The sequence below is a fragment of the Ovis canadensis genome, chromosome 1, assembly GCF_042477335.2.
Source record: "Ovis canadensis isolate MfBH-ARS-UI-01 breed Bighorn chromosome 1, ARS-UI_OviCan_v2, whole genome shotgun sequence".
Lineage (NCBI taxonomy): Eukaryota > Metazoa > Chordata > Mammalia > Artiodactyla > Bovidae > Ovis > Ovis canadensis.
The window spans coordinates 138,374,154-138,386,483 of NC_091245.1; the positions used below are offsets into that span (position 1 = coordinate 138,374,154).

The 12,330-nt window shown below is 36.0% G+C and overlaps 1 protein-coding gene across 1 annotated transcript in view; it reads right to left on the reverse strand.

Moving 5' to 3' along the window:
• NCAM2 (neural cell adhesion molecule 2) overlaps nt 1-12,330 on the reverse strand; it is a 263,454-nt gene that overhangs the window by 187,716 nt on the left and 63,408 nt on the right. Inside the window, exon 5 of the mRNA XM_069589008.1 lies at nt 4,426-4,543. Coding sequence (XP_069445109.1) covers nt 4,426-4,543 — 118 coding nt within the window. The remainder of the gene's footprint in view (nt 1-4,425; nt 4,544-12,330) is intronic.

The window sequence follows — 12,330 nt, forward strand, 5'->3', positions numbered from 1 at the left end:
ACTCTCCCTCCCATTCTCATTCACAGATGAGAGAACTAAACATTTAAGTATGATTTCCCCACCCCTCAATCCACAGATGAAAAGGCTTAGGTTTACACAGTATTATAAACAGCACGTAAACTAAATTCTAGTGTTTTTTATGATAAAGGGATTTTTCTCTACTTTATGTGAAATACTGTTCTAAAGGTTTGAAATATAGCAGATGAGTGGGACAAAGCCACTTATCTTGAAGAATTCATAATCTGACTGGCAGTAATAGAGGGGAATACAGATCCCATCAGTGCATTTATTCATAACTTTGTGTGTGTGCTGGGAGGTGTGAGGGACTTATTATAATAGAAGAAAAATAAAAAGATGATGGCTGGAATACTCTGGGAATTTTCTTGGGGAAAATTCCATGATCTAGGCTTTGACATGAATGGGTAGGTCTTAAAGAATTTAAAGCAGTCAATTTGTAAAGATTAGGGCTCTCAGGGCCAGTGCACTGGGATAACTCTGAGGAAGGGGATGGGCAGGAAGGTGGGAGGGGGGTTCAGGATGGGGGACACATGTACACCCATGGCTGACTCATGTCAATGTATGGCAAAAATCACTACAATATTATAAAGTAATTAGCCTCCAATTAAAATAAATTAATTAATTTTTAAAAAGAGATCATATTTCCTTAAAGAGTTCAATCTAAAAATATTATTAAAGAATAATAATTCAGGTAATGGTTCTAATTGTGTCTCTCCCAATAAACCTATTATATAGAAAGTAGTCACTGTTATCCAAAGTGCATTTCTGTAAAATGTCTATGTCTGGAAACAAACAAACAAACAAACAAACAAACTCCCAGTGGATTCTGAAAGATTATTTCATGGGCACATCCTCTGAAACTCTGACTGCTTCTCAAAATGCCACTTTTTCAGGCAAAAGAAAGAAGGGGTAAAGATTAGGGGCTAAATGGCAGTGATAAAGAAGGGAGAATCATTCTACTTTTGACTGTAATGGAGTAACAAGAACCATAGTTACCTTCTCATTATAAACAACATGAACATTTGACACAGAGGTTAAATAACATTTTCAGCCTTGGTCAACAGGTATCATATGACAGTGACTTCTGAAGACCACCAAAACTTACTACCTGAAGACAGTTTCTAAGAAAGAGGCTGTTCAGAGAAGAGGAACCCAAACAGAGCCAGACAGGGTCTCTGAAGTGTAGTGGAAGAGAGAGTTCTCAGCTGGGGGAAGTTAAAGTGACTAGAATTTACAGGTTAAAAAAAAAAAAGAAGAAAAATGTGAGAAGAAGGCACAAGAGAGAAGTGAAGAATTTGTAGTGGTTTCCCAATCAATCTTCTTAAAAATTTCTATTGGAATGTAGTTGATTTACAATGTCGTGCTACAGTGTATGCAAGTAAGGCCTCCCCAGACTAAGGTAAGAACCACTGGAATAAAAAAGGCACAGTAATACCAGGAGCTTACCAAAGACCAGGAAGAATTTGCATTCCTACCATCCAGAGTAGAAAGACCTCCTAAAACACAAGGTATTAAATTGCCTCCTTACAAGAATATTGCTTTAGTAATGAAGCCAAATTAATCTTATACTGAAAGGTTGTATCCATCTAAAAGAACTTAAAAGCAAATCTCAAGAAGATCAACTTCTCCCAAGTCACTTAACTCCATCCAAAGCTAAAGTAAAAAAAGAAAAGAAAAGAAAAGAAAATATCCAGCACTCGAAAACATAAAACTCTCTACCTGGCACCCGATATAAATTGACAGGATGGTAAACAGGTAGGAAAATATGACCTATAATAAGTAAAATTTAAAAAAAAAATCAACAAGTATAAAAGATTCAGAAAAGACACAGATGATACAATTAGTAGACAAGATCATTTAAATAGCTTTTAAATACATTCTATATATAGAAGGAAGACATATATGAGCATGGTAAGAGTGGAATGGAAAACAAACAAAAAAGGCCTCCATCAAACTTACAGACATAAAAAGTAGAATGATGAAAAACACTCTGGTGGGATTAAGAGCATATTAGACATTACAAGAGGGTTCATTCTAAGGACTGCAAGGTTGTTTTAATATTTGAAAATCCATGGAATACACCAATTAGAACAGCTAACAATAAAAATCCATATGGTATTCTCAGAAGAAGAAACACTGGAGTGGAAATGAAGAAAGTGATGTTTAGAGTTTCTATTTTTATTTCCACTTTGGTTTTTATGTCGCCAAGTGCTTCCGGTTCTCTTTGTGAAAAATTTTATTTTTCTTCAATCAGTTCAGTTCAGTTCAGGCGCTCAGTTGTGTCCGACTCTTTGTGACCCCATGAATTGCAGCACACCAGGCCTCCCTGTCCATCACCAACTTCAATGCTTGATCTTAAATTACCTTCTTTACTGACTTCACTCACACTTCTTGGAGATAGTATCACTATGCAATAGGCAGTCTGGATTTTTCTCTCTGTGCTGCTGCCCTAAGGCTTTTTACAATTTTTTTCACAAAAACAACATGTATGTGAAAGTGTTAGTCACTCAGTCATGTCCAACTCTTTGCAACCCCATGGACTCTTCTGTCCCTCCAGGCTCTTCTGTCCATGGGATAAGGATACTGGATTGGGTTGCCATGCCCTCCTCCAGGGGATCTTCCCAACACAGGGATCGAACCCGTGTCTCTTGTGGTTCCTACATTCCAGGTGGATTCCTTACCGTTGAACTACCAGGGAAGCCCAAACATTTCTATATACACAGATAAATATGTTGCAGTAAAAATTTCCCTCTGATACCAATTTTACCTCCTTTAAGAATACTACCATATATTCCAATTCTCCCACTGTATAATATATATCCAGCAATTAGAATATTTATTTTATTCAATTCAAATGTTGAGAGTAATACCATATGAAAAAAAATGGAGATGCAAAACTATGGAGTTAAGTTATTCAATTATAGTAGCTTCTGATTCATTCTAGACTGCATAATTATTATATTTTCACATACATATGAGAATTTTGAACTAATGTTAAACTTAAGAAAAAAATCTAAACCAAAAGGCAGTCTCTCCAGAAAGATAAAATGATGAGAATAAGATTCTAAAATGATATTTGTTCATTGTAATGAAGGATCCAAGAGCTTTTCCTTGCTGTGGTTAGATCTAATATTGACTGTTAAAAAATTAGAAACCAGAAGTCTCTGAGAAACATGATAATTATCTGGGGTGAATATATTAACATTTGATGTAGAATCACTTTAAAAATATCAACAGTGTGTCTGAAAGGAATATTGTCTGCAAAGAAAATCTAAAAACACCTGTCTGAAGAAATATCTTGTTTATTGCTATCTGCTATTTTAAATGGTTAAATAAAGATTTGAAACCTGAAGATAATATCAGTAAATGCTCAGAAAGTAATGAAAAATAGTTTTGAATTTCAATTATTATCCTTAAAATCTTTTTTTAAAATCTATTCCTTCTTATGGGCGCTTTTGTCAACTTGAATATATTTTTCTAATTATTTTCTTGAAGCTATTCTATAGTATATGATTTATAACATGATATTTATAGATTTGCTTCAGTAGTGACCTTAATTAATAGCTAATACATGTTTAAAAGACTCCATTTTTAAACTTTCATTGTCTCCATTTTAACAGTGTGAGTCACAACCTAAAAGAATGGAATATTTTCATATCTGTTCAATGTTAACTGAAATCAAATAGAATTTAAAAATTCAGAAAATATATAAAAGTGAATTGTAAAACAACAGATTTAGAAAAGATAATTTATTCATTTGAACTTATTTACATAACATTAAATTTATTATAATTTAGTTCTAGAAAATTACATTTATCTGTCATAATATGGTATGCAAACAAAACATACAATTATGTTTGTGTGGGTTAATCACTCAGTTGTGTCTGACGCTTTGCAATCGCATGGACTGTTGTCCACCAGGCTCCTCTGTCCATGGGATTCTCCAGGCAAGAGTACTAGAGTTGGTAATCATTCCCTTCTTCAGGGATCTTCCCGACCCAGGGATCCAACCCAGGTCTTCCACATTGCAGGCCGACTCTTTACTGTCTGAGCTATCAGGGGCATACAACAGTGGCATCTTACTAGATTTCCCACTTCTTGGTACTCTCTAGTAGTAACACTAAAATGGCTGAATCAGTTACAGGGCTCCTGGATCCATTTTAGGCAGAAACATGCCTGTTAGATAGACTGACCAGAGCTATGAATGCAGCCTTTGACTTGTATTAAATCACTATGTTGCTCTCTTCAACAATTTAACCAACTGAACTGGAAACAGAAACCTCATCATTTTTTTAAATGAAATTCAAAAATAATGGTTTCCTTCCAGACAAAATGATAAGATTCTAAGTGTTTTCCTGGAAGCCTGACCATGGACACAAGGCAGGGGAGTGTGGGTACATAACCTACCTGTACCAGGAGATGGTGGGCTCAGGAGAGCCTGAGGCCCTGCAGGAAAATGTCATTTCTTCTCCTCTCTCCGCTGTGGCGTTAAAGGATTTCTGAGGCATTGTGATCACTGGTGGCACTGAAAAACAGATGAAGGTACATTAAATAGAGATGAAAAATAGTTTACCAACATCATTGAGACTGTTTCAACATTGCCTTTTTTTTTTAAAGCTAAGCTTTAAAATTTGATAGCTCACCTCTGTACTTAAGAGAACTGACTTGACTGCATAGAAAAATGACTTTAAAATCACTAATCTGCCTTCTAATGTACAATAATTAGATAATTCATTGTAATGCTGTTTTACTATTTTTAATCTATCAAATGAGACTAAAAATAAATTAGATATTTTAGAAAAAAATAAACATGTGTATTTATATATACACATGCTTTTATGAATTATTACTTACAAAAAGACAGACAATACCACCCTGGCTTACATCAATACTGTAATCTACTTGGAGCATAAATGGATTTCCTATTTGGGTTCTCATTGGTGTATGTAATTCTATAAGCAATCATTCACAGCTTCAAGACAGGGCTTTCAAATTAAGTGTCAAACCATAATGTTCCCTCTGATTAACCACACTTAATTTCTTTAAACAACTATAGAACATTTTATGAAGAGAGACTGCTTAATCCATAGAGAGTATGAAATAGATTTTCATGAACAATTCAATTTTAAAATTAAGCTTCCCCAATTTCTAACTAATTACATTGCAAAAACTGTATATGTTGCACATTTTGAACATGTTGAACCTGTTACTGAAATGCATTGTTTGAAGTAAACAAATCAATGCCACCCATAACAGAAGCTAAGTTTCAAAGTAAAACATAAATTTTTATTTAATGTACACTTTCATGATTTTCAATTGAACATGGTGAGACATTTCTAAAATTAATTATTTAATATGTTTGATTTTTACTATCCAAACAACCTGACCAGACAGGCATTTAGATGTGTGATGATAATTACATATTTCTACAATAGCATTCAGGTCATCATTGATGCTACATTATTATAACTGATGACAGGGATAGGAACTGTTACATATCTTAGTAATTATGCACATTAAATCAAATTTCTGTCTTTATGAATTTAAATACAAGGTACATGACCTGACATGCTGTCTGTAAACTAACATAAAAATTACTAGCATTAAAATAAGATGGATTTTTTTTTTCAGATGTTAACTCTGCATTTTAAGTCATTGAGATTTAACTTTTTGTATCCTGTTTTCTTCTCTTATAATTATGGGAGAAAACAGTTTAATCAACATTAAATGCTTTTCCTTTTGTTATTTATAAATGTAACAGCAAGGACACTATATTTTTATTGTAACAATGAAGGTTTTTAGCCCTTAAAGAATTATGATGAAAATGAACTATTTAACACAAATTCTCTCTGTAGGAAAATATTTATGTAGATAGAAACATTTTCAAATGGAGAATCATATTTTAGTTCTTGTCCAGTTACTGTTACTAATCTAAATAAGTTATTCTTTATCATAACCTTCTTCTCTATAAAGTCAACTGTATATGCTGAATGATCTCTCAGAATTAACAAATCTTAATCTCTGTGTTTTATGATACAGTAGCTTCATTAATGATATATGTGTTCTTATTTGTAGTGCAGATTAGCAGAAAAATATTAACATTGCATATTTAGATATTTTGAGGTACTCTGAAGAATAATTCTAGAACCATTTGGAAGGAAAACGTGCAATAAAATCTGCAGAGGTTTTTACTAGCTCAGATGCCAAGATACTCCAGCAGTTTGTTAGCTCCTGTTTAGACTGTACAGCATTTTTATGTATATTTACTTATGCTTCTGAATTCACTGTTGAGCTGGATTAAGTACTTTTAAAAGAGAAAACAAGTATATTTCATATGAATTTACGTTTTTCTTACAAGGTCAGCACCTACACTATTTTAACTTTTTAAAAATGTCTTTTTTGGTATAGGGCTACATATGAAAAATTCAGTTTTAATAACTTTACCAAGATTTATATTCTGTATCTGTTAAGTACCTGGAGAAGGGCATGGCAACCCACTCCAGTATTCAGGTCTGGAGAATTCCATGGACAGAGGAACCGGGCAAGCCCTGTTCTTGGGGTTGCAAAGAGTCGGACACAACTAGGTGACAAATACAAACATGCATCCATTAAGTAGTCAATTATTCCTAAGTTTCTCCTTTCATACTTTAGCTTCAAGAAACATTGGAATGTGTAGAGAAATAACTCTATAACTTATGTACATGTAGACTTTGATTCACCTTAACATTACAGTTTTCCTCATTCGCTACTTATGTATCAAAGATATCATTAATTTGATATCTCAATTCCCTTTCATCAACAGAAGAATCTAGCTAGTCTAGTCCACTCTTCTTCTGTGTCTTGCAGTCTTTGTCTCCACCCACTTTCCCTCAAGTACTTTTGGAATATAACGGATATGGTATTAACTGTGAAATACTTGTATAGTCCTAGTTAACCAATACAATAATTCCTCCAATTTTATTCAGGATAAGGATAACAAACCTCACTCTACCATTGTCAGGATACCAACTCTTTTCTAAATTATTATTTGGATATGTCCTAAATATATATTAAAAGTATATTCACAGGTACATGCTCCATCTGGCAGAGGACTAGTATCTTAAGACTCAGCCTTTTATAAATTACTTTTTCTTGTTTATAATTTTTAAGGTTCTGTGACTTAGACACTCACACAAGAGAGTACTTGGGGAAGACAGCAGAGGAGGAAGCAATAGGCATCTGTCTGCACACCTACACAACTGCAGGATCTTTCTGATGTAACTATCTGGGAACTGCCAGGTCTACATATGCTTGCAACTTCTAGACAAAGACATGGAAGGTAATTCTTGGTTCAGTTCAGGTCAGTTCAGTCACTCAGTCATGTCCAACTCTTTGCGACCCCATGAATCACAGCACACCAGGCCTCCCTGTCCATCAACAACTCCCTGAGTTCACTCAAACTCATGTTCATTGAGTTGGTGATGCCATCCAGCCATCTCATCCTCCCCAATCCCTCCCAGCATCAGAGTCTTTTCCAATGAATGAACTCTTCACATGAGGTGGCCAAAGTACTGGAGTTTCAGCTTTAGCATCATTCTTTCCAAAGAAATCCCAGGGCTGATCTCCTTTAGAATGGATTGGTTGGATCTCCTTGCAGTCCAAGGGGACTCTCAAGAGTCTTCAACACCACAGTTCAAAAGCATCAATTCTTCGGCGCTCAGCTTTCTTCACAATCCAACTCTCACATCCATACATAACCACAGGAAAAACCATAGCCTTGACTAGACAGACCTTTGTGTTGGCAAAGTAATGTCTCTGCTTTTAAATATGCTATCTAGATTGGTCATAACTTTTCTTCCAAGGAGCAAGCGTCTTTTAATTTCATGGCTGCAATCACCATCTGCAGTGATTCTGGGGCCCCCAAAAAATGAAGTCTGACACTGTTTCCACTGTTTCCCCATCTATTTCCCATGAAGTGATGGGACCAGATGCCATGATCTTCATTTTCTGAATGTTGAGCTTTAACCTAACTTTTTCTCTCTCCTCTTTCACTTTCATCAAGAGGCTTTTTAGCTCCTCTTCACTTTCTGCCATAAGGGTGTCATCTGCATATCTGAGGTTATTGATATTTCTCCCGGCAATCTTGATTCCAACTTATGCTTCTTCCAGTCCAGTGTTTCTCATGATGTACTCTGCATATAAGTTAAACAAGCAGGGTGACAATATACAGCCTTGACGTACTCCTTTTCCTATTTGGAACCAGTCTGTTGTTCCATGTTCAGTTCTAACTGTTGCTTCCTGACCTGCATATAGGTTTCTCAAGAGGCAGATCAGGTGGTCTGGTATTCCCATCTCTTGAAGAATCTTCCACAGTTTATTGTGATCCACACAGTCACCACTGATCAATTTCTGTTGTACGCGCACAGAAGCAGCTACCTATCACCCTTCCCATCTGAGGCAGGCAGCTGTACACACATTTCTGGCATAAGTCGCACGTAAAAAGCCAGGATAGGAAAAAAAGAAAATCAAGGATCTGTGCACTAATCCCTGACTGAGACTTTTGATCACAGAGGTGAAGATAATAAAGAGGCAGTGGCCATTGTTGTTAAACCTCCCACATCGGTTGTGGAATCCTGGGATTAATTAACTGGCATCCTTTAATTCTTCCCTTTTCTTTTCTTTTTTTAAAAAATCCCTTTGCAGTGGGTGCTAATTCACTTCATTTCAGTTCAGTTCAGTCACTTAGTCATGTCCAACTATTTGTGACCCCATGAACCTCAGCACACCAGGCCTCCCTGTCCATCACCAACTCCTGGAGTTTACCCAAACTCATGTCCATTAAATCGGTGATTCCATTCAACCATCTCATCTTCTGTTGTCCCCTTCTGTTCCTGTCCTCAAACTTTCCCAGCATCAGGGTCTTTCCAGATGAGTCAGCCCTTCGCATGAGGTGGCCAAAGTACTGGAGTTTCAGCTTCAACATCAGTCCTTCCAGTGAACACCCAGGACTGATCTCTCCTTTAGGATGGACTGGTAAGATCCTGCAGTCCAAGGGACTCTGAAGAATCTTCCCCAGCACCACAGTTCAAAAGCATCAATTCTTCGGCACTTAGCTTTCTTTATAGTCCAACTCACATCCATACATGACTACTGGAAAAACCATAGCCTTGACTAGACAGACCTTTGTTGACAAAGTAATTTTTCTGCTTTTTAATATGCTGTCCAAGTTGGTCATATGCAACTCTTTGTTACACTATTGACAGTAGCCCTCCAGGCTCCACAGTCTATGAGATTCTCCAAGCAAAAATACTAGAGTGGATTGTCGTGCCCTCCTCCAGGGGATCTTCCCATGTCTCTTATGCTTCTGGCATTGGCAGGCAGGTTCTTTACCACAAGCAGCATCTGGCCAGATAGTAAAGACTGGGACAATCAAAAACAACTCCATATAATGGACATACTAGAAAGTGACCATGCATGTTGGTGGCTTAGATGGTAAAAAATCTGCTTGCAATGCAGGAGACCCATGTTCAATCCCTGGGTGGGGAAGATCCCCTGGAAAAGGAAATGGCAACCCACTCCAGTATTCTTGCCTGGAGAATTCCAAGGACAGAGAAGCCTGGAGGGCTATAATCCATTGGGTCATAAAAAGTTGGACACAAATGAGTAAGTAACACTTTCAAGCATGTTCCGGGAAAGGTGCAGGTTTAGAAAATACCAGAGGTTACCTTAAATTTATCTCAGTTTGATCTTTGTTTGATCAGAGACACACTTTGATAATAATAACAATGAAGAAATCAGTCACAGTAAACCCTGTGATTGAGAAAGAATCTGATTTCCATGTGCTGTGTTAAGTCACTTCAGTCATGTCTGACTCTTTGTGACTCAATGGATTGTAGCTCGCCAGACTTCTCTGTCCATGAGATTCTTCAGGCAAGAGTACAGGAGTGGTTTGCCATGCCCTTCTCCAGGGGACCTTCCCAGACCATAGATTGAATCCACATCTCTTACATTTCCTGTGTTGGCAGGCAGGGTTTTTACCACTAGTTCCACCATAGTAAACACTTATTATATTCAAACGTCCAATTTTCAGCAAAAATATCACAAGGCATGCAAAGAAACAAGAAAGTATGGCACATTACAAGGAAAAAGTAAATCAATAGAAATTGTCCCTGAAAAAGACCTGAGGGCAGATATATTAATAAAGACTTTCAAATAACCATCTTAATAATGCTCAAACCACTAAAGGAAGAATTGGAGAAACTCAAGAAAGCAATGTATGAAGAAAATGGAAATACCTATATATAGAAAACCTTTTAAAAATTGACTAAAAGAAATGCTGAAACTTAAAATGGCAATCACTGAAATAAAAGATTCAACAGAGGGATTCACAGGCAAATGGGAGCAAACAGAAGAATCAATGAATATGAAATAAGGTAATGAAAGTTCTTGGATATCAGCAACATAAACAAAAAAGATTGAAGAAAAGTGATTACAACTGAAGAGACTGGTGGGATATAACCAAGTAGACCAACAATCACATGGTAGGAGTCTCAGAAGGGAAGTGGGAGAAAAAAGGACAAACTGAATAACTGAAAGAATTATGGCTTAAAACTTTAGCCATGAGTATAAAACTAAAATGAATTCAAAGAGGACCCAGACAAGATACATTATAATGGAATTTTCAAAAGGCAAAGAGAAAATCTTAGAAAGCAGTAAGAGAGGAGCGACTCATCACATACAAGGGATCCTGAATAATTATTAGCAGATTTTGCATCTAAAACTTTGGAGGACAGGTGACAGTGGGTGGATATATTTTAAGTGCTAAAAGGAAAAAAAAATCTGTTAACCAAGAAATCTAGATCCTGGAAAACTGTCTTTCAACAGTGAGGAGAAATCAAGACATTCCGGATAAGTAAAAGCTGAGGGAGTTTTTTACTACTAGACCTGCCTTACAAGAAATGCTTAAGGGATAAAGCCCACTTGGTCATGGTGTATGATCTTTTTAATGTGTTGTTGGATTCTGATTGCTAGAATTTTTTTGAGGACTTTTGCATCTATGTTCATCAGTGATATCGGCCTGTAGTTTTCTTTTTTTGTGGCATCTTTGTCAGGTTTTGGTATTAGGGTGATGGTGGCCTCATAGAATGAATTTGGAAGTTTGCCTTCCTCTGCAATTTTCTGGAAGAGTTTGAGGAGGATAGGTGTTAGCTCTTCTCGAAATTTTTGGTAGAATTCAGCTGTGAAGCCGTCTGGACCTGGGCTTTTGTTTGCTGGAAGATTTCTGATTACAGTTTCAATTTCCATGCTTGTGATGGGTCTGTTAAGATTTTCTATTTCTTCCTGGTTCAGTTTTGGAAAGTTTTACTGTTCTAAGAATTTGTCCATTTCTTCCACGTTGTCCATTTTATTGGCATATAATTACTGATAGTAGTCTCTTATGATCTTTTGTATTTCTGTGTTGTCTGTTGTGATCTCTCCATTTTCATTTCTAATTTTATTGATTTGATTTTTCTCTCTTTGTTTCTTGATGAGTCTGGCTAATGGTTTGTCAATTTTATTTATCCTTTCAAAGAACCAGCTTTTGGCTTTGTTGATTTTTGCTATGGTCTCTTTGTTTCTTTTGCATTTATTTCTGCCCTAATTTTTAAGATTTTTTTCCTTACACTAGCTCTGGGGTTCTCCATTTCTTCCTTTTCTAGTTGCTTTAGGTGTAGAGTTAGGTTATTTATTTGACTTTTTTCTTGTTTCTTGAGGTATGCCTGTATTGATATGAACTTTCCTCTTAGTACTGCTTTTATAGTGTCCCACAGGTTTTGGGTTGTTGTGTTTTAATTTTCATTTATTTCTATGCATATTTTGACTTCTTTCTTTATTTCTTCTGTGATTTGTTAGTTATTCAGAAGCGTGTTGTTCAGCCTCCATATGTTGGAATTTTTAATAGTGTTTCTCCTGTAATTGAGATCTAATCTTAATGCATCATCATCAGAAAAGATGCTTGGAATGATTTTAATTTTTTTTTAATTTATCAAGGTTAGATTTATGGCACAGGATGTGATCTATCCTGGAAAAGGTTCCATGAGCACTTGAGAAAAAGGTGAAATTCATTGTTTTGGGTTGAAATATCCTATAGATATCAATTAGGTCTAACCGGTCTAATGTATCATTTAAAGCTTGCATTTCTTTGTTAATTTTCTGTTTAGTTGATCTGTCCATACGTGTGAGTGGGGTATTAAAGTCTCCCACTATTATTGTGTTATTGTTAATTTCCCCTTTCATACTTGTTAGCATTTGTCTTACATATTGCGGTGCTCCTATGTTGGGAGCACCAACAAA